Here is a 27,556-nt window from a genome sequence, read left to right as displayed (position 1 = left end):
AACAATAAGTAGCTAATGACTTAGCGACTCTGGCAATCACATCGACAATCTTTAAAATAATAACGCTCGCAACTGAATCTTTGGTTTAGAAAATAAATATCAAAACTCATATCAAAAGTATATATAATACCTGAAGATATTTACCTTACTATCTGCTGTGTCTAACATCTTTTCGTACATTTGTTCTATCTCCATCTTAAATTTGTTTGTTTCCCCAATTTTTTCAGTGTAACTATCTCTGACATTTGATACAATATCTTCTTTTGTTTTGAATATACTCCCAATATTTCCTTCTAGTTGTAACATATTAATACCAACTGTTTGATGAAGCTCGTACATTAAGTCATTTTTGGCAGTAGCTGTAAGCCTTCTATTACCGATACCGTTTCCTAAACTATATAGAAATTTTTCAATTTTACTTTCCATACTTAAAGAGGCTTGTCTGATATATTGTTGTAAACTTATTCTATCATTTCTAATCTTATCGTCGAACCAGGTATGATCATCCAACATTGATGTATCAAAACTTGTATCTTGATCACAATCATTGCCACAAGTATCCATAGCAAAGTTTGTGTCTGCGTCAGAGTGAGACAATTTTAATTTATTGTTTGCCGAAGAATTAAAGTTTTGACTACCTGACTGTTCCATTTCTTCAACATCATCGTTGTCTTCACAATTATTATTGCCGACAAAACAAAATGAATTACTCCTTTCTCGGCCGTTTTTTGGATTTTTCAAATTATTTTTTAGTTTGTTTTTTAACTGGCAATCTGGAAGTAGTTTTGCAACCATATTTCTGAATTTATGTTTTAATACTTGTGAAGAATCAAGATTGTTTCTTGAGCATGTAGGTAATCCTGACGAAAAGGTCTCGCTCTAAAAATTTAATATTTAAAATTAGCATAATTATTTTTAATATATTGGAAATAATCAATTACAATAGTTTACCTTTCAATGGAAATAACTAAAATATATTGATTAGAACTTACGATTGTAAGTTAAGTATAATTTCAAGTAACTTAGTAGTATGGAGATTTGTTACGTTTTTCTCAATTTATTATGCATGATTACATTGTTTACAAACTTTATATAGAACAATTAAGAACAGAAAATTGAACATTGAAAGTAACAACAGAATATTGAGCAATTAATAATTTTGAAAATTAAACAAATTCATCACATTCGTCTTCTTTATAAGTAACACCATTTAAATAGTTGGTGTTTCATTAACCCTCTAACAGGCAAGACCGTCTTAAGACGGTCTTTGCATTTTAGCTTATAAAACTTACACAGAATGTTTTTGGCTGCCACAGTACGTTCTTATCGTTAGTCAAGTGCTAATATCCTATAAATTGACTGTGAAAATTATTTCTTCATAAACATTATTTTTAGAACATTAAAAAACACGTTTACATCAAAGTAATCAACTTGAAAATTTTATGGTAAGTATATTATATTTCCTGTTTCAGTAATATAATATGCTTTTAGAATAAACTATTGTGAAAATAGGCTTTATAAACAAAAATACCACCGTATAAAAAATGTCCCCTTTAGTATAAATTTTTTTTATCTTTTTGTGCGTAGGAACACGCTTATTTTCTTGTTGTTCTGTTATTTTTCTTTTCTATGATAGATGCATCGTTTAAATCGTAACCTAAAAACAAAATCAATTTGGAAGAATTGTCTGATGAACAATTATTCGAATTTATTGATTCCATACAAACCGAGGATAGCATTTATAGTAGTGACGATAGTATTGTGGATCCCGATTATGTTGATGATAGTATTGAGCCTGGGAAGCCTTACAGCCTATCCGAGGTATCAGAGGCTAAATCACAACTTATTGACGAGGCATTCAAGAAATGCTTTAATCTGAGACAACTGATGCATTTGTAAGTGATTTAAATTTGTCACCGGATATTAGCAAAGTTGATCAACCATCAGCTTTTTCAACATTAGTTTTGGATGATGTATCCGACCGAAACATTTGAAAGTACAAGAACCATCTACATATACTTCTACAAATGCATGTTTTAAACCAACCAAAAGAGCTCTATCTCCATTGCCAACTCTTGAAGGTACTGGGCCATTAATTCAACCTAATCATGGTGGCTTTACTGGAGAAGGTAAGATTCTAGCATTTCAAATCACATTGTATGTATTACAACACCGAAGAATAGTTTCAATGTATTTCTATTACTTATCGTACAAGTTAAAACACCGAAATATTATTCCAACCTTTTTTTCGTCGCTGAAATTAATAATAAACACATTTTATAAAGTTTGTTTATGTATCACAGATCTGTATTTCTTCAGTATTTCTTTGATAGAGAGCCGCTTTAAGATTATTTTTAAAAGATAGTCACTCACTCTCAGTGAGGCCTCTGTCAAAGGCAGTTGGTTTCAGTGTTAGTCCGAATTTTTCTTCTAATTCGTAATGATTTTATATTCGCAATGTGCAGTATAGTAGCAGTGTAGAGTTTAAGTGCAGTTAATAAAGGTGAGTTTGAGATTTTATAGAGAGAAGACGCGGCGTGGGTAGTCTGAACTAGCCGGCAAATTTGTTTGTGAAAAAAGTGAATTATACTCGAATGTAATGTGTCAATTTAAATAAGAGTAATCACTGTTTTATTTCGTGCCGTCTCTCACCTAAGGGATTTGAAGAACGGCGTTTCAAAAAAATTTAAAAATTATCCACATGGTTCCAAACAAAGGCTTGAGTGTTCTAAAAGCCGAGTTTTGAAGATTGCGTCCCAGTGCCCAGCTTCCACACTCATTTAGTTTGTCCCAGGTCATTCCAGACTAGTTTTGCACTGGATTTTTTTTTTGTTTTCAGTGAATTTGAGTCCAGTTTCAACCCCAGAACTTTTAAAGAAAAAAAATATCATTAAGCGAAATTCAGATATTTTTTTTTGTTTTGTGTTTTGTGTTTTAAAAAAAGGTTAACCTCTATGCATAGTTCCATTTAAAAAGATATTTGTCATTTGTAATAATCTATTTCCGCTACAAATTGTCGACCATTAAAAATTGTAAGTTCTTCTAGTCTCTCCAACTTCTAGAGTTTGTAAACCGATAGTAACATTGTAAGTTTGTTTTTGTTATTTTGTATTTTATTAATATTATTTATATTTGTAACTTTTTATACTAAGATAACAATAAATATTTAATTTGTTTCCCTAAACCAATTTGTTTATTTACTTTTAAAAAGTTTCTAACCCCTTTTTATATTTTTTAGGAAAGAAAAGCCTTTCTTCCACCGAGCAGGAGGCGTCCTTACTTTAAATAGCTTAAAATCTCTCTTGTGTTGTGTTTGTCCAGGAGACCCATGTAAGTACCCCTTTTGATTCATTTTTGTAGTTACCTCATTCCAGTCCCCTTGTCATTTACTTATCTACGACCCAGCTCTCCAAAAAAAACCCTGAGTAGCCATTCGCAAACGTTCTAGTTTGTTTTGCTTACCCTATTCCCACCCCAGTGATTTCTGTCTCTAATTTTTAACCCCATATAATGATCCCAATGTGGTAGGCAAAATAATCCTAACAAGATTATATAGAGAGCCGCTTTAAGATTATTTTTAAAAGATAGTCACTCACTCTCAGTGAGGCCTCTGTCAAAGGCAGTTGGTTTCAGTGTTAGTCCGAATTTTTCTTCTAATTCGTAATGATTTTATATTCGCAATGAGCAGTATAGTAGCAGTGTAGAGTTTAAGTGCAATTAATAAAGGTGAGTTTGAGATTTTATAGAGAGAAGACGCGGCGTGGGTAGTCTGAACTAGCCGGCAAATTTGTTTGTGAAAAAAGTGAATTATACTCGAATGTAATGTGTCAATTTAAATAAGACTAATCACTGTTTTATTTCGTGCCGTCTCTCACCTAAGGGATTTGAAGAACGGCGTTTCAAAAAAATTTAAAAATTATCCACATGGTTCCAAATAAAGGCTTGAGTGTTCTAAAAGCCGAGTTTTGAAGATTGCGTCCCAGTGCCCAGCTTCCACACTCATTTTGTTTGTCCCAGGTCATTCCAGACTAGTTTTGCACTGCATTTGTTTGTTTTCAGTGAATTTGAGTCCAGTTTCAACCCCAGAACTTTTAAAGAAAAAAAATATCATTAAGCGAAATTCAGATATTTTTTTTTGTTTTGTGTTTTGTGTTTTAAAAAAAGGTTAACCTCTATGCATAGTTCCATTTAAAAAGATATTTGTCATTTGTAATAATCTATTTCCGCTACAAATTGTCGACCATTAAAAATTGTAAGTTCTTCTAGTCTCTCCAACTTCTAGAGTTTGTAAACCGATAGTAACATTGTAAGTTTGTTTTTGTTATTTTGTATTTTATTAATATTATTTATATTTGTAACTTTTTATACTAAGATAACAATAAATATTTAATTTGTTTCCCTAAACCAATTTGTTTATTTACTTTTAAAAAGTTTCTAACCCCTTTTTATATTTTTTAGGAAAGAAAAGCCTTTCTTCCACCGAGCAGGAGGCGTCCTTACTTTAAATAGCTTAAAATCTCTCTTGTGTTGTGTTTGTCCAGGAGACCCATGTAAGTACCCCTTTTGATTCATTTTTGTAGTTACCTCATTCCAGTCCCCTTGTCATTTACTTATCTACGACCCAGCTCTCCAAAAAAAACCCTGAGTAGCCATTCGCAAACGTTCTAGTTTGTTTTGCTTACCCTATTCCCACCCCAGTGATTTCTGTCTCTAATTTTCAACCCCCTATAATGATCCCAATGTGGTAGGAAAAATAATCGTAACAAGATTATATAGAAAACATATTTATACGTTAGGTATATTGTCTTTTTTATTACATCTTTGAATACAATATCAAAAAACTCGAAAGGGCTTTCCAAATTGACGTGGTATAATCGCTCAATGCGTTTACATGTATATAAGGTAGCTTTTCGTGGTGATTCATTACTTCTTAGGACAGTCAAATAGCTTCAAGCACTGATGCAATTATTAAATTTTTTTTTTAACGACGATATCGTTAAACTGATTGCTGAAGAGACAAACCGTTGTGCTTTGGGAAAAATAATAAATTCAACATTCAGCACAACTGCAGACAAAATAAAATATTACATCGGTATAACGCCATACATGTCTATATATCGCTATCCCAACATAGATAGTTATTGGGGAAACAATACTTTTGTAAAAATTTAAAACTGTATAACATCGAAACGAGTTATTGCCATCAAGAATTATTTATCCTTTCAAGATTAATTACAACGAAAGAAGAAAGGTGAACCAGGATATGATTCATTATTTTGGATTCGCACGCTATAAGCCGCACAAATAAGCCTCACAAATGGGGTGTGAAGTTGTTCGTTTTTTCTATGTGATTCATATGATTTTGCCTATTGTTTCGAAATTTACAATGATGCCGGAGATAATGTAGTCTTGCCTGGTACACCAGACCTAGGAGCAACATTAAATATTGTGATTCGTTTATCACAAACGATTCCTAATTTCGTGCATCACATCTTGTATTTTGACAACTTCTATACGTCGCTTCCTCTTTTGGTATATTTACGTGCAAGAGGATTTTATAGTTTAGGCACAGTAAAAGGTAATAAAAGTTTCCGTAGTTTCTATTATTCAAAATGATATATGTTTTAATTTTTTATTTGTAGCTAATCGTATATCAGCGTGTAAACTGCCGACTGATAGTGAAGTAAGTAAAAAAAGTTTAGGGTTTTGCATAGAATACATGACCTCAAGTTATGGGATCGACGTAAGTACTATATAATGAAAGGATAATAAATGGGTCTGACATTGACATATATTGGCATTGAACCTTTTATAAGAACCACTCCAAATCAACAAAAAGCAAAAGTACCTAGGTATGCCAGAAAGCAAAAAAACACATCGAAGTTGATTGTCCATAAATCATACGTGAATATAATGCTCATATGGGTGGAGTCAATTTGGTGGATGGCCTTATAGCTCGTTATTACATTCGAGATAAAAGTAGAAATATTATGATTCGGATATTTTATCATTTTGTCGACATGGCCGCCACAAACGCATTCATACTATATAAACGTATATGTGTCGAAAAGGCAAATAATTCCAGTGATTGTTGCTAAGAGGAGAGGCTTCTATCTCTTCCAGGATTCCATGAAGAAAAAGCATCTAGCCTTGTTTCTTTCAAATTTTTTTTGAAAATCAATTCGAGATGGCGAACCTGGTTCTTCTAGTAAAACTAGTTCATCTGTTGTTAGAAATAGAGCGGTTGATTAAGTTGCTGATGTACATCTTGATGGTGGAAACCATTTTCCAGTTTAGGTAAATAGAAAAGGCAAGAAGAGATGTAAGCTGTACTAAAAATATGATACGCAGCTTGTCTGTTTCAAATATGACCTCGACTTATGCGATACAGTCGATAAAAATTGTTTTTGGCATAACCACCATCAAAAATAACATATTCTATACTCATTTCTCTCAATAAAACTTGTTTTATAATACACATCTACTACAGTTGTTTTTTACTCATAATCCGACAAGACCGTCTGTAGATGGTCTTTACTATTTCTCACCTAGCACTCATTCTAGAAAATATTTTTAGCAGAGAATTTAAAAATAAGTCACTTTTGCCTATATTAACTAGATAAAAGAATTTATGATCGTGCCTGTTAAAGTATTAAAAGCCATGGAAATAAAGAAGAGTTCATTGTAACGACTACAAAAGATCTTTACATTTTTTCTTATTGATTTAACGTATATTATCCCCTATAGGAGCAATTTTTTTGGGGTATGTACTATCTCTGGTTCTTGTGTTATAACCAGTTTACTCAAAATTGTAATTAAAACATGGTTTTTAGTAAACCGTTTTAAAATTATCAGGTCGTACTTAAAGAAAAAAAGTATCTTAAATCATAACTGTATCACCGGCGCTACTATTTTTCGTTTAATCACATCTTCATTCTTAAATTAAGACCTTATATACTTTTATCACATCAGCGATGTATATTTTCTTGGTATCTTGGTATCCTTATTTGTTCAATTAGTGAATTAACTGGACATCATCCACTTCCATGTAAGTACGGTCCATTAACAAATATTTGTGAAGGGTTAGTCCAGTCGTCCGAGATTCGACCTCTAAAAATCATACAAACAAGTTGAATTTTACCGAGAATATTACTTTTGGGACCACAAAAAAGATGCAAAAAAGTTTACCACTTTTATTCCAAGAATTCCTCCTCAAACCCCCTCGGAAAGGGGTAGGGGGGGCAAAACGAAAAAAATCGATTTACCAATAGTCTATACGCCGTAAAAAAAATGTAGCTGAAATAGTTTAGAACGAAAATGTTTACCCTACGCACTTTTTGCGTAGAATAAATTCTTCTATCAGAAACAACGCTTAAAGCGACCGGTGGTTTTTTAAATAAAATTTATATCAATTAGACGGTAAAAATTCGATATCCTTTAATAGAATTTTTCTATCGATAAAAATCAGAAGGCGTTTTAAAGATGAAAAGCGTTGCTTTCTTATAAAATTTTTGTATATTGCTGCAAATGGAGTCAGTTTCTATAAACCTGTTAAATAAATAAACGTTTAGCGATTTTTATCATTTTTCATAATTCTGATGAGATCAATAAAATTTACTACTTCCATTGACCGTTCACTCTGCAATTTTCGTTATTAGAGCCAGTCTTCAAAACATATAGCCTACAATTTCGGTTTTGAATTTTGATAATAAATATATCCAAAAAACGCTGAATTTAAATATTCACATCACAAAATATTGCACGTCACGGAAAATACTTCCACGAAAATGGTATTAGGTAGAATTTGTAGCTGAATTTGTGTCTTTTTAAAAAATGTACTTTTGTAATCGACAAAAGCAGTTTTGAACAATTTAGTTCGTTTGTAACGTAAAACAATGATACATTAAAAACCTAAAAGAATTCAAAATGTGGTGTTATCGGTGTTTTCAGAAAATATCTTGGATGGATTACAAAACTAAGTTCTCGAACAACAAAAGAAGAATGCGAAATTTTTAATTCCATAAAAATTAGGACGTTGGAATACGTGAGGCACATCATGAGAGATGAAAAATACGAACTATTAAGGAATATAATCCAGCGCAAAATCAAAGACAGAAGAAACGTAGGAAGACGTAAAATCTCATGGCTACGTAATCTCCGTGAATGGTTTGGATGCAATCCAATTGAACTATTCAGGAGCGTAATCAACAAAATTATAATTGCCGGAATAATTTCCAATCTCTAAAAGTTTTAAGAGTTAACAAAAACCTGGCCAGAATTCGAAATAAAAATGGAAAATGATTTGTGGTAAATAATGTTGTATCGAACTATAAGAGGTTTAAAAAGTGAACGTACAAAAATGGACAAAATCATTGTTCAGTAAATTCTTTTATTACCAAAAAAGTGTGCTCCAATGTAAGGAATGCAAGGTAATAGCATTGATTAAAAACTACTATACATACATGTGTAGTTTTTAATTGATGGTAATAGCTAATTAATAAGACTTTAAGCTAACAATATTAGTTAGTGTTTAGAGTTATGTAATTCCTAAAAAAATTCAATTGTTAAAAAATATACAATGGTTAACCTTTTTGCTCACCGCCTCCACAAATGTATAATGTATACATACGTAGTTTTCCACGTTGGAGAACCTCTAAATATTCCATATTTATATACTAGTCCCCATCTGTTGGCAAGTAGAAGGAACGATCGGAAAAGTTTTAGCAAGATTCTGGCCACTATACGGATATCTATACCGCGCAAAGAATAGTAATTTAATTTTACACTACGTGACTCACCCACACTTTGTAAAATTTACTAAATATTTGAAAAGGTTCATTTTTGTAGAATATGCAGTCGCAAGTGGAATAAATTGATTTTTGGCTTTTTATTCTTACTGAAAAGTGACGTCCTCTTGTGGAGTAAACGAATTCTTTTATAAACTTGTTAAAATAGACATATTTGTAATATTTCAGTATCCAACATGGACTTATAAAACGACCTTTGACCCATGAGCAACTGCTTAATATAATAGAAAATCTTTCAGATATTAAATGTGTGTTAGACGACGATCATGACATTGACACTTTGGAGCAGCAATTTGAAGATTTGGAAGGCAAAAATATTTATTTTGAAGTAATATAAACAACTAATAATTATGTTTATTTTTAGTAGAAACTGAAGGCAAAGACAAATAGGATATGGTGGTCCAAATAAACCAAACACTGAAGTTAAACCTCTCGCTGTAGAAGTGGAGCCTGTGAACCCTGTGGTCGCTTCAGGACCAAGCACTTCTCGGTCATGTTCTTAAGGTGAGATCAGGGTTCATGATTACCTCATAAATAATCATATCACGCCTAAGGATGATCTCAAATGGCGTACTTACCAAAGTAAGATATTTCACTCCACCCATTCAGTGGTTTGTAGAAGATGTAACGCCAGTTGTAGAATTGGAGAGCCCTTCTCCAATTCTTCTGCAAGTACTTTATAAGAGATTGATTTGCACATATGGCAGAGTTTACAAACCTGTATGCTGTACAGAATGAAATATTTTCCCCAACGACTCTAGACGAATTGCAAATTTTCGTTGGTATACATATGCTATAAAAAATTTACATTATCCCAGAATCCAATTTTATTGGGGCATTGAAATGCATTTGATTGGAATATCTTTAAATAGATTTTACTCCTTGTGACAAATTTTACATTTTGTGGATACAATTGAGGACGTTGAGCATCAGGTCAGGTTTTGGAAAGTTTGCCCTTTGTACGAAATAATGCGTACCTGTTTGTTGTCCCTTCCATTGAAGACAAATTTGTCAATTAATGAACAAATAGTATCGTTCAAAGGATCACTCAATGTAAAGCAATATATAAAAACAAACTAAATCCATGGAGTATAAAAATATTTTGCAATCTGCGGTGCAAGTGAGCAGATGTTTGATCTTATAGTTTATCAGGGAGTTAACACAGAACACAAGTGACAGTTTTTGGACAAGGCCTGACTGTCATTTTGAAGATGTTTGATCGCATTACGGAGGATAATTGCAAAGTCTATTTTGAATATTTTTTAGTTATTGGTTGTTGCCAATTCTGCTCCAAAAAGTATCTTTGCCGTTTATACTGCACGGCAGAATGGATTCAGTAGCCCTAGCTTCTCTGCTAATAAAATAATAAAAAACCAGGGGCGTGGTACTGCAGCAGAAATAATCAGCAACGATGGGGAGGTAATCATAACAAAAAGGTTTGATAACAAACCTGTAATAATGGCATCAAATAATATAGGAATTGGGACGATCGACAAGTGTAAACGATGGGGCAAAACAAACCTATATAGAAATAGGTCACAGGTAATAAAGTATTATAATTTTTCAATGGGAGCTGTTGATAAACTGAATTTGCTACAAGATTGTACAGAACGTTTAGTAGGTCAAGCAAATGGGAGTTGCGAATGATATAGGATTAGCTTGTACGAATGCCTAGCTACAATATAGAAGGTAAGCAACAAATTTGCAAATACCAAAGAAAAGAATCTTAGATTTGGTGCACTTTCGTGCAGAAATTGCTGAAGTTCTTTTAGCTATAAAAAAAAACAGTCAATAAAAAAAAAGAGGACGACCGCTTTCGATAATGCCTGAACCAAAAACACCTAAAAGAAAAAACATTGATGTATGACCATTGAAAGAAGTAAGATTGCAGAATGTAGGACATTTACCTATTGTTGATAAATCGGAAAATGCTTCATTTTACAATAAACCCAGATGCAAGGGAAAATCTTGCATATCTTACCTCAAATGTAAAGTTCATTCATTTGTTTAATATTATTTTATGGAGTACCACAGAATAACAATTATTTTGTGGAGTATCACAGTACATAAATTATGTATAATGTGTCTTCTTCTTCTTGCGCCACTCCTATCGGAGATTGGAAATCATCAAGGCTATCCTGACCTTGTTTACAGCTGACCTAAAGAGTTCATTAGTGGTACAGCCAAACCACTCTCTCAAATTACGCAGCCATGACATTCTTCTACGGCCTGGATTCCGTTTGCCTTCTATTTTTCCTTGCATTATATTTTGAAGTAATGCGTATTTATGTCCTCTCATTACGTGACCCAAATATTCGAGTTTTCTTCGTTTGATCGTTGACAAAATTTCTGGGTCTTTTCCTATCCTTCGCATTACTTCAAAATTTGTAACTCTTTCCACCCAACTTATCTTCAGCATTCGACGGTAGCACCACATCTCGAAACTTTCAATATTTTTTATATTGTTCTGCTTGAGAGTCCAGGCCTCTACACCGTATAATAGCGTGTTAAATACGTAGCCCTTAGCATTCTTAATCGGAGAGGGATGCTTATATCTCTCTTGCAGAAGAATTTCCTCATCTTTATGAAAGTGGTCCTCATCTTTATAATGTGTCATTGAATAAATATTATCATTGTGCTCAGTATTTATTTTTTCTCTAACCCAGTCTTTTTACACTGTTATCTCACAGTGTCCGGATGTGTGGACATGCTATTTTTCAAAAAAGAATTTGAAATTTGAAAGTTTTATTACAATAAATATTATGACGCATAAAACTGTAAACATATTATTTCTAATTCTATTCTATTCTAGTAATTTCGCCGCTCAGCTGAAAAAAACCTGTTTGCCAACCTGACTTTTCGAGAGGGTCGCCGTCCGAATTCGAAGGGATTCTCGATTAACTGTATTTTATATTTAAGGAGGGAATTTTGTTGAAAACAGTTAGTTCTAGTTCTAGTTTTGAATATCGAATTTAAATTGTAAGCCGAAAATAAATATAAATAAATATTGTGAAATAAATTAGTGAATATCGTAATAAAGACTTTAATAAACTTGTAAGTGTTATAAATGAATACCCTTTGATAATAAATAAAGCCAATAAATTAGATTAATAAAAATACTACAGTTTGTTCCAACTCCATAAATCCTTAATAAATTCAAATAGCCAATATTTAAAATTTAAAATTTTCAGGCCGAGTTTAAAAAATCATTAGCGAAAGAGTTAATAATTAGAGTCAAGAAATATAGAAAATATTCAATACTTTCCAATATTTAAATGGAAACTTAAAATTTTATAAAATGAGCATGAATGAAAGCCTTGTAAAAAGATTATTTTACAAAACAATCCTTTTGATTCCATGAAGCCTTTTGTCTCATAAAAGGATTTATGGAATAAAGTACCACGTGCATAGTAGCAAATAATAATTGTGTTAGTTAATTAAATGTTATATATAAATGTTATATTTATTATATGTTATATAATTGTTATAGGTAAATATATTAACAATGTTATCGTAGTTAAAACAAATGTGATTTAAACACCGAAAGTTAAGAATACTTTAGCATTGCCATTTAGTGGGATTATTTTCATTATGGATAGTAGAGTTGAGATTGCATCGGCATAAAAAGTGCGAAGAATATTCTTCTTCTTTTGGTGCCTATTTGTTTCGAATATTAGAGATCATTCTGACTATAATTATTTTATTAACTGATGCTTTTAATAGATAAGTTGTTGTTGTGGAGAACCATTTCCTCAGGTTTTTTAACATTGATATTCTTCTTCTCCCTATTAATTGATTTCCGAATACTTTGCCTTGAAGAATTATTTTCAGTTTAGTTATATTCAGTTATATTCAGTTATATTTAGTTATATTCAGTTATATTCAGTTATATTTAGTTATATTCAGTTATATTCAGATATATTCAGTTATATTCAGTTATATTCAGTTATATTCAGTTATATTCAGTTATATTCAGTTATATTCAGTTATATTCAGTTATATTCAGTTATATTCAGTTATATTCAGTTATATTCAGTTATATTCAGTTATATTCAGTTATATTCAGTTATTTTCAGTAATCTGTATTTAGTGCCCTTTCTCATTATGTGTCCGAGATATTCTAACTTTCTCCTTCTAATCGTATACATCACTTCTCTTTCTTTTCCCGTTCTTCGTAGTACAGTCTCGTTGGTTATCTTGTCCGTCCGTGATATCCTTAGGATTTTCCTGTATAGTCACATCTCGAAGGTTTCAAGTTTTTTCTCCATCGCTTCAGTGTGTGTCCAGGATTCAACTTCGTAGTATAATATCGAGAAGATATATTATCGTAGGAGCCTTACTTTTATCTCCAGATTAACTCCAGATTAAGGTTGTGGCTTTTAAAGAGTTTGGCCATGTTGTTGAATGCACCCGTAGCCTTCACTACTATTCTACATTTTACTTCTTGTGAGTGATCCCATTGTTCGTTTACTATTGTTTCCAGATAGGTAAACTGTTTTACTCGGTCCATTGGTGTATTCTTGATAAGCAGTTGGACGTCTCTTTTGGATTTTATTTTGGCTGATGACCATAAATTTATTCTTCGTTCATAAATTGTTGAGAGCACGAACTGTGCCTCAAACTCATAAAACGGTGGTAAACCATAGGTGTTCCTGAGGTGTTTATTCATTAAATAATAATATAATATTTTTTAATACTGTTATATATATATATATATATATATATATATATATATAATATTAATAATATTTTAGTACTAATATATTTAGCAAAAAAACAATTAAAACTTTCACGGATAATGTTATGTAATTATATTATATTAATAAAAATAAGAATTTAACTATTAACAATTTTGTAAATAAGAATACCTTATCTCTTTGGATATTTCAATACTAATCTTCGCGTTTAATCACTTAACTAGAAAACCTGGAATTCATATCCAAAGGTACTATTCGTTGCAAGATAATTAGGATGGAATTCTCCAGATTTTTAATAATATAATAGGTATGCTTTGGCCACGTGCCTCGTTTGTTCAGCTTATATTCGAAACTTAACTTAAAAGGGTGAAGTCATTACGAACGAAAACAATTTTTTTTGTTTAGTACGTTTTTGATCGCATGTAATTTTAAGCTCGTCGGTGTGTCCGCGTCTACGGCAGTAATTAGCGTCTCGAATATTTCTTTTGCGAATTATATGCAGTGCGTTAGTGATTTTTTATTCCATATACCTACGAACATATACGTACCTTTCGCTCGTGCTCGTTTTGTTATATTGTTTGTGATGGCTTCATCATTAACATCATCAAGTTTTACACCGGTACTGTTGCGTACAGTCAGTAAGTCTGTCTACTCACCAAGAGAGAAGACTATTGTCCTGAATGTTCACGATGCTCTGATTTCTCAGAATCCCACAAACACTGTTCGCAACATAGTCGAAAGTTGTGCCAACATGACTGGCGTAGGAGAGTCAACTATATATAGGTTCCTATTAGAAAGAAAAAAACACGGTATAGCTAACCCAAACACAAACGAACACTTAAAGAGAGGGAAAAAGCCTATTGAAATTGACGAATTTGCCAAAAATGGTATTCGAAGGAAAATTCATGGATTTTTTTTCAAAAAAGAAATACCAAACCTAAACAAAATTTTACAAGAAGTTAGAGACGACCCGGATTTGCCTCATATCGGACGAACTAAATTGTGGCAAGTTTTAAAAGCATTAAATTTCCGGTGGGAGAAATCAGACCGAAAATCACTTTTGATTGACCGGGAGGAGATAATACGTTGGAGAAAAAATTATCTAAGATCCATACGAAAATTCCGGGCTGAAGAAAGGCCCATCTTCTACCAGGATGAAATGTGGGTAAACTCAGGTCATACTCTAAAAAAAATTTGATCAGATAAAAATATAATAAGCTCCAGGCGCAAGCCTTTATGGAAGGTTGGTCTACTGGTATCTCCCCACCTTCTGGTAAAGGCAGTAGATTAATAATTTCTCACATTGGCAGTGAAGAAGGATTTGTTAAGCATGGTTTGTTGGAATTTCAGTCCAAAAGCACAAAAGACTATCACGAGGAGATGACAGCTGATGTTTTCGAAGAGTATTTAGACCAGATGATTGAACACATACCACCAAATTCAATTATAGTATTAGATAATGCACCTTTTCATTCACGACTAGTAGAAAGACTTCCAATGACTGCGTTGAAGAAACAGGATATACTTGACTGGCTGCGGAATAAGTATCTGCCTTACGAAGATGGAATGGTAAAAGCAGAACTCCTAAAAATTGCCCGGCAACACAAATCAAAATTCAAGGAATACGTAGTTGACAAAAGTGCGGAAAGGCGAAACATTACAGTCCTTAGACTTCCTACCACTGCGAAATAAATCCAATTGAACTCATTTGGGCACAAATGAAAAGTTATGTAGCTAGAAAAAATACGTTATATAAAATACAAGCTCTACGTGAATTGTTATACGGGTCTTTACAACATATTACAGAACAAAACTGGAAAGATGCAGTAAGGCATGTAATAGAAGAAGAACAAAAAATGTGGGATCTTTATAACATAATTGATGCGACCGTAGAGACATAACCGCTAATTATTAATCCTCAAGATGACTCGGATTCCGAAGTTGATCCTATTTATTTTGAATTTGAATAGTTTTCTAATCGTAATTATATAAGGTAAGTAATAATAGTTGTAATCGTAAGGTATTAAAGGGGAAAGGAGCAAAATGTCGCCTGTCAAAATGTTCAATGTGTTTTAAACGTATCCATTTTTTTTTCAAATCCTGAGAAAACTAAACAGCATTTTTGAAAAATTTAAAGGCAGAATGAAATATTTTTTAGAATAAATAAAAAGTTTCTTTTGCATGCAATATTTTCAATTAAAAATTATACTATATTTTCTCTTTTATTTTCACCCCTGTTACATAACATATTAAAATAAACATTGTAGAAGTTTTCAGGCACTTTCTGCCCTGAGTAATAATGTTATCTTTCATTCTTCGGTTAAAACTTTTCAAAAATATTTATTAGTTTTCTCCGGATTCGAAAATAATGGATACATTTAAAACACATTGGAAATTTTGCCAGGCGACATTTGGCGCCTTTTTCCTCAATTAAATAAATGTATCTTTTACAAATGGCAAGAAACTTTTTATTTTTGAATAAAATAAGTTTTATTAAAAAATACAATTTACATAAGTATAATTTAAAAAAATATATTTATTTAGTTCAAATAAATGTTTCAATCATATACTCTACGACACTGGTCGTTCATCTCTAACCATTCAAAATACTCCCGTAATAGGATTAAAAGGTATTGTATTCCTTCAGATATAAGGTGGGTTAGTCGAAAACGTCTTAAACCGTCAGTTTTATTTTGGTTTTTACTATTATATCGTATTGCCTATCCTCTCTGTATTTCAATTTTCTAATTATAATTGGTTTCAAATGAGTGTAGAGTAATAAATCATGAAGTGTCATAAAATTTGCCTGAATTTCGGTGTCGTCATGGGCGTAGGCAAATGGACGGATGTCAACTTCGTCGTCAAAAATTGATGTACCTCAAAATATCATATTTTGGATATTTTGTGATAACCAATTTTATTTAATTTTTCGATTAACTTATTCTTCAAACTCGTATTCCATTATATGGTCATTAAAGCTAATTACATTTTTATTTATAAAAACAAATTCACTTCCTTACTGAACGAATAAAAGCATTAGAAGAAACTGATAAGGGTATGACGCACCTCCTAATATTACTAAGAACTAAAATAAATCAACATGAAGACTAATAACGCGTAATGAGGTTTTACTTACACTTTCATTATAATCCCTCTTTTATTTTATTATTATCATTCGACATTCGACATTCGAGTTAGTAATTGTTACTACACCAATTAAACGTACAGTAATATTGTGATATAGAAATAGTGAAAAAGTTATAAAATGGCGACATTTACTCCAAAGAAAAGAGGTGTAAAAAATTCTCCGCTATCTGTTAGTGAAAAAGTTATAATTTTAAATGTATATGATTGCATAAAACACGATCACCCTAGTTTGTCTGTGCAAGAAAGTGTTGAGCGATGTGCCCGAATGACTGGAATTGGACAGTCCACGATTTTTAAATTATTGCGAGAAAGAAAGATATCAGGCCAGTTAAGTCCATGCAAGAGAAAATCAGGAAGACCAATAAAAATCTTAGGTGAAGACACCAAACGTGACATTCGAAGAAAAGTTCATTCGTTTTATTTTAAAAAGGAAATACCCACCCTTGACAAAATACTAATGGAGATAAGCCAAGATAACGATATTCCTTTGATATCCAGAAAACTTTTATGGAAAACTTTAAAAAGTATGAATTTTTCCTGGGAAAAGCACAATCGAAAGACACTATTACTGGAAAGTGATGAAATCATTTGCTGGAGACGAAAATATTTGAGAACTATAAAACAGTACCGCAGAGAGCACAAGAAAATTTTTTATCTTGATGAGACGTGGATAAACGAAGGTTATATAGTCCAAAAAATGTGGCAAGATAAAAATGTAACAAGTGCTCGCCAAGCTTTCATAGAAGGCCTTTCGACGGGTATTAAAGTGCCTTCGGGAAAAGGGAAGAGGCTTATAATTGCTCACATTGGAAGCGAAGAAGGATTTTTAAAAGAAGGTTTGTTAAGCTTTGAGTCGTGTCGGACGGGAGATTATCATGAGGACATGAATTCGGATGTCTTCGAAGACTACTTCGGGGAAATGTTAAAATTTCTTCCAGCTGATTCGGTCGTGGTTATGGATAATGCAAGCTACCATTCAAGGCGCATAGAGAAGGTACCAACTTCAGCTTGGAGAAAGCAAGAAATTATTAACTGGCTGTCAAATAAAGGTATTCAGTTTGAGACGAATTCAATAAAGAAGGAACTACTAGCCGTAGTAAAACAACATAAATCCCGCTTCATAAAATATGCCGTAGAAGATGTAGCAGAAAAGTATAAAGTAACTGTGCTACGCCTACCGCCATATCATTGCGAATTAAATCCCATAGAACTTATATGGGCACAAGTTAAAGGATATGTTGCAAGGCACAATACCACATTTAAAATGAAAGATGTCAAGGTATTGTTTTATCAAGCCATTATGGAAATCACATCAGAAAACTGGCAAAAAGCAATCCAGCATGTTTTAAAAGAGGAAAATAAAATGTGGGAACTGGACAACTTGGTCGATCAGGTGGTTGACCCTATAATTATAACACCAGGGGATGATGACAGTTCTTCGGATGAAGACTATAGTGATGTAGAATTGTAATAACGTATCCAGTAAAGTTTTTGTAGTTTTTGTGAATAAATTGATTTAAACTCCCCACAAGTGTTTCAATATGTAAAGTTCATTCGTGTGTGTTTGTGAGTATTTCCTGATTTCGGTTCGTATATATTTTATTGTTACATTTTATATTTTTTTAATAACACTGTTCTGCTGTATTACATTTTTATTTCCTTTAATATGATTTTTAAGAATGCATATTCTTTTGTCAATTAACCCACTAGCGCGCCTCTGGCTCAGTGTTTATCTGTCGATAACAATGGACTAATCCCTTAAAACAGGGTGATACCTACCTGCTCTTTATGAAACGACAGAATTTTGCAATGCGGACGGAATTTATTGACGGATTATTGACGGATTACCCTGTAGCGCTTTTGAATACTTCATGAGATTTTATTACTCTACACTCATTAGAAATAGATTATAATAGATATAGATTATAGGGTTAAACTTGTAGTGAGCTATCAACAAATTGTGAACCGACTGTAATTTTTGATATCTTTACTTGCAATTTAAATCTTTCAGTTACTTCATTTACTTTGTTTATTAGTTGCTGTATACTGTTTAAACTATCTGCAATAATAACGGTGTCAGCTGCATAGCGGATGTTGTTTAGGCGTTCTCCATTTAAAAGGATTCCATGTTCGCAATTTTCCAAGGCTTCACTAAATATTTCCTCTGAATATAGTTGAATAATATAGGTGAAAGTATACATCCTTGTCTAACGCTTCGCAGAATATGGATTGTTTCCGTCTTTTCGTCTCCAAGATTTGTTCTTATTGTGGCCGATTGGTTCCAGTATAAATTTTGTATTATACGCCATTCTTTATCATCTATTTGGGCGTTTGTTAGAACATCCATCATTTTTTGGTGTTGAACTGTGTCAAATGCTTTTTGTTAGTTCTCAAAGCAGGTATAGATATCGCAGATCATATCTCTGCATCTTTGGAATAATATCTGTAGACTAAACAGTGCATCTCTCGTACCTACGCCTTTCATAAATCCAAATTGTGTGTCTTGTATTCTCTCTTCGCATAGCTTGTATATTAGTGAATGGCTGATTAGACTTATTAGTCTATATTCTCCGCACTTTTTCGCTCCTTGTTTCTTTGGTAATGTGATAAATTCTGAAAGTAGCCAATCTTCTGGAACATTGCCTGTGTCATAAATATTATTGAAGATTTCAGATTTTAAATATTATTAAAGATTCATCATTAAGAAGTTTAAGAAATTCAGACTGTACTCTGTCTGGTCCCGGAGCTCTTCCTTCTTTTAGTTATATTATGGCTGCTTTTATTTCTGCCATTAGTACAGGTAGTCCTGTTTTCGTAGGTATTGGGGATTGGTTCTCCCTCTCATCAAAAAATAAATTTCGTATGTAATTTTTCCATGTATTATCAATACTCTCTTTGTCCACGATTACCTCTTCGTTGTCATTAACAAATGTACTTACTCTTCTGTTATTACATTTACTTGTAATTTCTCTTACCTTTTTATGCACGTTGAAGTCGTCATATTTACTGTGTAGAATTTTGATCTCTTGGCATTTTTTCTTCAGTTCTTTCTGTTTGGCTTCTCTGATATTTCTTGTAAATCTCGTTGTAATGTTTTATACATAGAGTTATTATTTTTGTTTTTCCTTCTTTCTTTCATCAGCTGCAGAATCTCTGTCGTCATCCATGTCTTATTCTTACCTTCTTCGTTCTTCATAAAATTGTTTTTATTGTCGTCTATCGTTTTATTAAGGGATTCTATCTCATCTTCTGTGCTTTCCTTTTATCGATTTCTTTGAATTTTCTATGTATTGTTTTGCTGATTATTTTTTTTACTTCACTACATTTCAGTTTTCTCATGTCATATTTTTTATAGTTTTTGCGCGCGTTTTCTTCAACTTGGTTCTATACACGCCCACTAAAGGATTGTGGTCAGATTAAATATCAGCACCTGGGTAGGTTTAAACATTGTTGAAACTTTTTTGATATCTGTTGTTAACAAGTATATAGTCTATTTGGTTTCTTATAATAACGTTTTCTTCGTTGGCTTTAGGTGATTTTCACGTATACAGGAGTCTAGGTGGTAGTTTGTAAAATGTGTTTAGCACGGTTAAGTCATGTTTGGCTGCAAAGGTGCTCATTGTTTCTCGAAAAATATTAAGAAATCGTTTATACCTATTATTATAGAAAGAACTACCTAAATTGGAAGGAATAATTAACCGATACAATAGGGTATCGAAGGACCCGACAGAATTCTTAAATTAAGCACCAAGAGGAAGCTATGTACTAAACCTCAAGACTTTTTTTCCTTTAATCAAAGAAGCATAAAAATATGAGAATTAAAACGACCTTTCGTATTAAAATTAGAAACTCTTCCCCAGAAAAAAAACCTTTCGTATTAAAATTCGAAACTCTTCCCCAGAAAAAAAACGTATTGAATATAACAAACGTCAACGTTCGTTAATAAGGAAAAATATACGTAATAAGTTTCAATTCCATTAGACTCAAAAAAAATGAAATGCTTAAGAACATGAAAGAATGCACAAAATCTGTTGACCCCAAATTTAATTGGGTTTATCCTTAACTAAGAGGAAAAATATTTGGATAAAATGAAAAAGCTAAATAGGTTGCAACACCTGAAATGTATTGCATTGCTTGGCTTCTAAGAAGCTTTGCACCCTCCCTATCTACAGTGCATTTTGACACTGTGTGTCAAAGTGTATAAAAACTATTATAGATCCACTTCATATAGCTGTTCCCTAGCCCGATTGAGAGAGAAAATGGAAAAAGAAAATGGCTGGTAAGATCGTAGAAGGTTGCATTGATGTCGATAAATTTATTCTTAAAAATACTACGATGAGCCTCCCAATTTACCAAGTTTCAGCTTTACCGGCAAATCCCAGTTCAGAATGGACTAAGGAAAAAGCAAATATCCAGCGCTTTTGCACTGTTTTTTTTTTCGATTAAGGGTAAAGGATCCTTATAAAAATCTTCCTGATACTTCAGAAGAACCTACTAATTAAGAAAATTACTTATACTTCTAAGAACGCACATCTGAACGAGCATGGTATCAACATAAATGAAGAGAATCTCAGTCAAGAAATAAGTAAGTGAAGATCTGCTAGAAGCAACTAAAAGTATATACTCCGCCAAAAAAGTATCGCATCACTTATAAAATTACAAATATTTCTGACAGCATGTGGTTAATTTAAATTATTCCTTTCTGGCCCTTAACAATATTAAGGCTAGAATAAATAATATAAAAAAGAAATTTGTAAATACAGCTTACTGTTTAAGAAGAAAAAAAAGTGAATTGCTATTTTGTCTGGTTTTTATATTATCAGTCTTTATTTTACTTTTGTAAAAAGTATACAGTTTGCGTTTAATTTAAAATTTCGTATTAAATATTGAATATGGAAGGTCGTGACAATATAAATTTAAATCTAACGAGAGGTAAAGTGGTTAGAATAATTTCTTTCATTGAAGATGGAAGGAGTCAGAGATATGCGGCAAATTTAGTGGGTGTAAATCAGTCGACAGTATCACGAGTGGTAGTAAGGTACCGAGAGACTGGTCTTTATGAAAGACGAGCTGTAACAGGTCGGCAAAGAGCAACTACGCATGTGGACAATAGATTTTTAGTCCTTCAGGGTTTGCGTCGAAGACATGTGACTGCAAGTCAACTTCAACATGACTTAGCCGAGACTAGAAATGTCTTCAAAAACTGTTAGGCACATCTTAAGACAGTCTGGAATTAGGGCCAGAGTAGCTGCCACTGCCCCGAGACTTACAAGGGAACACCGTATAGCAGGTCTAACATTTGCAAGAGAGCACGTAAACTGAAATATCGACGAATGGGATAACATACTCTTTACGGATGAGTCAAAATTTTAAACACTTCGGATCGAAGAATATCAGTTTATAGACGAGATGGCGGGCGTTATTTTCAATTGCAACCTAAGACCGGCGACAAACTTTGGAGGGGGATCTATTATGCTCTGGGACGGAATATCTCTTAGGGGTCAAACCGAATTGGTACAGCTAGATGGACGATCCTTAACTGCTGATAGGTACATTAGAGACATTTTGGAGATACATGTTGTTCCTTACGCCCCATTTATTGGTAATGACTTTGTTTTAATGTATGACAATACACGCCCACACGTCACAAGAATCGTTACCGAGTACCTTCAAGAGGTAAATTTACAAGTTTTGAATTAGCCAGCGCACAACCCGGACTTAAATCCAATAGAATATGTTTGGGACCATCTTTACAGAAGGTAATGTGACGCCAGCTAATCTTCAGGACCTGCAACGGTTGTTAACCGTAGAATGGGATAATATCGATCAAGATTATCTAAGAAGATTATTTGGAAGCATCCCACAACGTTGTCTAGATGTTATAAGAGCTAGAGGAGGCAATACGTCTTACTAAATTATGATTACTTTTGATTTTTATTTTTTTTTATTCAATGCTGTTTGTGCGCTTACTTCTAATTTATGAAATAAATTAAATAAAACCCTTGTTTTTCGTACATTCTGCATTTTTATTTTAATACTTGTTACGCACTTATAAAACAAAAAAAAACAGCAGTAAAAAATCCATGTTTTAAATTATTTTTAATACAAAATTTGCAGTTTCATAGGTGATGCAATACTTTTTTGGCGGAGTGTATTCTTACAAGTCATTTTTTTCTCGAGTAATAGGAAAGCATTCTGAAATGTTACTCTGTGCTAAATAATATATATTTTTTAAATGTTTAAATATTGAAAATATGAAAATATTTTATTACAAAAATTATAAATTTTAACTTTTATAAAATTGACTCAGATTCGAATCATGACTACCCTTTTATGAATATAAAATAACTGAAAGTAAGTTGTGTTTTAATAAATAGAACGGAAATGTTATATTTCACAGAATAATAATCAGGTAAGAAATATTCAAATTGCAATAATTGTATTAGGTGTATTACATTACTTAGCTAATTGTAAAAGTCGGATCGAGATACCTGTGTACCTATTGTTAAAAGATTAAAAGGTTTAGGTACCTGAAAATTTGAAAAATAGTTTAGATATTGAATATTTTAATATTATTCAAATAAGAAAACTATTAAAGACTGGTCAAAATATACTGTTTAGATTAGTTGTATAGCATAAAGAATTTATATAACTTGGAAAATATTTTATGAGATAAATATTTTAAGAATATTCAAATCAGACGGAAATTACAGGTTGGTCAAAACAGCTAGTTTAGATTATTAGCAGCATTTCAAAAATTTAAATATTTATATTTTAATTTTATGACGATATTACATTTATTGTCAGTTGGTTATATGCAAAAATTAACATAGTATTAGAGTATTAAATGGGTTAGTTAAGGGGTGAAACATACTAGGGTTGTAATAAATTCGTAAAAAGCTAGCGGAACACTGGTATTTCAAAATTATTCCGCTGGCTCGAATATTAAACTAGCGGAAATTTTTCCAAATAAGATTGATTTAGGGGTGAAAAATTATAAGGGTGGTCGAAGTTTAGTAAAAACTTAACAGAACACTTTTTTATTTTAATTATAAGTACAGGACACTGAAATTGTAAAAGAATATTTTTTTCACCTTAAATTTTAACCAACAGAATTATTGATTTTCCGTAGGGGTAAATAATTACTAGGGTGGCAATAAATTCGTAAAGACCTAGCAAAACACTGTTATATCATAAATGTATTTTTTTGAAATTCTGCTAGCTTGAATATAAAGCGAGCGGAATCGCTCCCATTAGGGGTAGGTTTGGGGTTAAAAAAATATCGAATGAGTAATAAATTAGTGAAAAATGGGTAAAAAAATATGATGTAGGCAAATTTTTTTTTTAATTTGCTTGCTTGAACCTTAAGCCAGTAGAATCGCTTCCGTTAAGGGTGGTTTGGCAGTGAAAAATTATTAGTGTAGTAATAAATTAGTAAAAAATTGGTGAAAAAATATGGCGTAGGTTAACTTATCCCCGGTAGCTTAAGGGTCCTACTCTAAATACAAAACAGAAAACTGGATCTCAATTAGAAGATATCAGAGTAGGATACAAGCAGCAGAGATGAAATACCTCAGAAAAACGATATGGACAAGAAGGACAGACAGACTCAAAAATAAAGAAATAAGAAACAGACTTAAAATTAAATCGTTACTTGACATAATCAAGGAGAAAAAATAAGCACGGTTTGGTCAGTCATATAACACGAATGACCAGCAACAGGTAAGTGAAAAGAGTGTGAGAAGCTAAACTAATAAAAAAAAAACAGAAAGCAGACCAATAAAAGAATGGAACTGCGATATAGCAGAGATATTACAAAATAAGGACAAATCTTGACAAGAAACAACAAAAATGGAGAAAACCTAAAAAGAATGGAGAAAATTCATCAAAACTAGAATCACCGCCCTCGACACCAAACGGTAGAAATGGAACGATTATGTTTGTATGTCAAATGATATTGTGAATAAACTATTATCCAATTTAAATCGTCCCAGGAGCACAACTTAATAATACTGACATTTTCTTTTTTTTTTTTAAATGTATAGAAACAAGTAACAAAACAAGTTGTTTAACTTGTATTTTAAGGTAAATGTCAAATATAGAGTATTTTTAATTAAAATTGTGGTTTATTTCGAATGAAAATAGTTTTAAAACACTAGAAAGCAATTTAACGTATATAAATTAATATGAAAAGCATAAGTGATTAATTACCTTAAAAATTTCATTTTGCATTCCTGAAGTCCTATCTAAACTTTCGGTAGGATACAAGCAGCAGAGATGAAAACTTCAGAAGAATGGTAAGGACAAGAAGGATATCCAGACTCAAAAATAAAGAAATAAGAAACAGACCTAAAATTAAATCGTTACTTGACATAGCGTGGTTCGGTCAAATAAGACGAACGAACAATAACAGGCAAGTGAAAAGAATGTGGAAAGCTAAGCCAACAGAGAAACCAGCAAAGGCTGACCAATAAAAGCGTGGAACAGCGACATAACAGAGAAATTACAAAATAAGGACAAATCTTGGCAAGTCGCAACACAAATGGAGGAAACTAGAAAATAATAAAGAGAAAATTTATCAAAAGTTAGAACCACCTTCCTCGGCACATAACGGTAGAAGAGAAATGATTATGTAATATGTCAAGTGCTATCCGTATTTATTCAGTTGTTTGTAAGGATTCAAATGAAGTATCATCCAATTAAATCGTCCAATCGTCACAAATAAGTTGTATTATTTGTATTTTAAGAACGATTTCCGAAGTGGAAATAAAAACTTTAAATATAAAAGTATTTTTAATTAAAATTGTGATTTATTCACTATAAAATTAATATAGTTAGTATAAAAATTTCACAAAAAATAGTTTCCAAACAATTTAAGTTTTAACATACATAGTTAAATATGGAAAGCATGAATGATTAATTACCTTATAAAGTTCATTTTGCACTCTTGTAGTTCTATCTAAACTTCCGGTATCTGAATTATCGCTACTGGACATGCCTTCATCTACAGCATTTAAAGAAACAGAATATCTGTCCTCTGTAGCTTCCCTTTTGCGTTTATTTGATTGATCAGATAACTTCATAGGTAAAGAAATACTGGATGCCATATTAAACAATTAAAAAAAAACAACCACTGAAGCCCACTATTAAAACACCAACTGCTGCTTAAAGTTTTTAGTTCTTGTTAAAAAACCCAAATAACTGATCGTTAAGGCCTCTGCGGTTCCTATTTAAATCAATAATTTGTATTTTACTCCTCCTACTTGTGGTATGCAAGATTAAATAAAAATATTTAAAAACTCATTAGAGGATAATCCTAAAAAGACTTCCTTTTTCATGTTGTTTATCATAAATATAAAGAAAACCATTACGCATATTTAATGAGGGTTATATCTTCAGCTATTGTTTTCCAAAATCAATAGATATTATCAAGAGGCATTCAAGGCTTTATGCAATATATTCAAATAATACCTGCTTAGTATATATTTTGTTTATTTTGGAAATTTTGAAAGTGAATGTTTACCTTTTAGTAAAAATTCTGAAATTAAAATAATATTGAATCGGAAGCAAAAGACTTATTTATTTATTATTTTACTTATTATTTTTTAAATAACGTATTTTTAAATTAGACTCAAATAAATATAATTTTATATGAGCGAATAAATGGATTATAAGTTGTATAAAGTTTGCTACTTATAGAATTACTCTTTCTTTTTTTATATTATTAAATCAAACTAATAACAATTTTTTTTTAATTTAACATTTCATCTACTTTGCAATCTGTAAATTTTTACAATAGGCAAATGATTTAATATAATAATAAATAAACTTACCTACTTAATCAGTAGACCCATTTGTACCTTTCGGTGTTGGGCCCTTTAAAATACAATTCACGTAATTACAATATTTGGCAGTCTTCTGAGGTGTCCTAGCTCTTAACGAATATTCTCCATTCCTTCCTATTGGATGCCATCTGTGTTGCTTCCTGCCAAGTCTTACCCTTACTCTGTAGTATCTGCGAGATGTCACTGTTCCATTCTTCAATGGGTCTTCCTCTTCTGTTCTTCCCTATTGGTTTGGCGTCCCACACTTTCTTTACTTGTCTATTATTGTCCATCCGGGTTAGATGTGCGAACCATGCCAATTTTTTCTCCTTGATTGACTCGAGTATCGGTTTGATTTTGAGTCTTTCTCTTATTTCTTCATTTCTGATTCTATCAGTTCTTTTTACTCCTATCGTTCTTCTGAGGTATTTCATCTCTGCTGCCTGAATTCTGCCCTAACGTCTTTTCGTTTAAATCCAATTTTCTGCTCCATATGTCACTGTAGGTCTCTATATTGTTTTGTATATTGTCATCTTGCCCTTTGTTGATATTTCTTTGTTATTAAGGAATCCTCTATTTAGTGCTTGGAATAGTTTTCCTGTGTTTTCCATTCTGTTGTGAAGATCGTCCTCGATGTATCCTTTGTTGTTGATTACTGTTCCTAAGTATTTGTATGAATTTGTCTGTATTATTTTTTGTTGGTCTATCATTACTTCTATTTGATCTTCCTTCCCTGGTTTCTTTGCTATTTTTATTATCTGAGTCTTCTCTTTGTCTACGTTTAAGTTGTATTTGCTTGCTTCTAGGTTCCATTTTTCTAAGTTGTATTTCAGTTTTTCTGCACTTTCCGCAATTAATACTATGTCGTCGGCAAATATACACATCTCAGCATTTATCATTTGCATTCTGTTCCAACCGATGCAGTATTTCTTGAATGTTTTCTTACATTCTTTCACTATCTCATCTATTACATTTATGAATAGCAATAGGCTGAGACTTCCCCCTTGTCTAACTCCTTGAGTTGTTGCAAATAGTTCTGACTGTATATTTAACATTCTTACTGTATTTGTTGTTTTCATGT

At 32.1% G+C, this 27,556-nt stretch overlaps 1 protein-coding gene across 1 annotated transcript in view; it reads right to left on the bottom strand.

Moving 5' to 3' along the window:
• Positions 1-25,867, bottom strand: part of LOC140437068 (uncharacterized) — a 30,678-nt gene extending 4,811 nt beyond the window's left edge. Inside the window, exons 1-2 of the mRNA XM_072526319.1 lie at positions 25,576-25,867; positions 145-879 (exon numbers count right to left, since the gene is read on the bottom strand). Of these exons, the coding sequence (XP_072382420.1) occupies positions 145-879; positions 25,576-25,758 (918 nt within the window). The 5' untranslated portion in view covers positions 25,759-25,867. The remainder of the gene's footprint in view (positions 1-144; positions 880-25,575) is intronic.
• Positions 25,868-27,556: the final 1,689 nt, after the last annotated feature.

Source organism: Diabrotica undecimpunctata, chromosome 3, assembly GCF_040954645.1.
Source record: "Diabrotica undecimpunctata isolate CICGRU chromosome 3, icDiaUnde3, whole genome shotgun sequence".
Taxonomy (NCBI): domain Eukaryota; kingdom Metazoa; phylum Arthropoda; class Insecta; order Coleoptera; family Chrysomelidae; genus Diabrotica; species Diabrotica undecimpunctata.
Note: the sequence above shows the minus strand (reverse complement) of the source record. Positions and strands in the feature narration are given on the sequence as shown.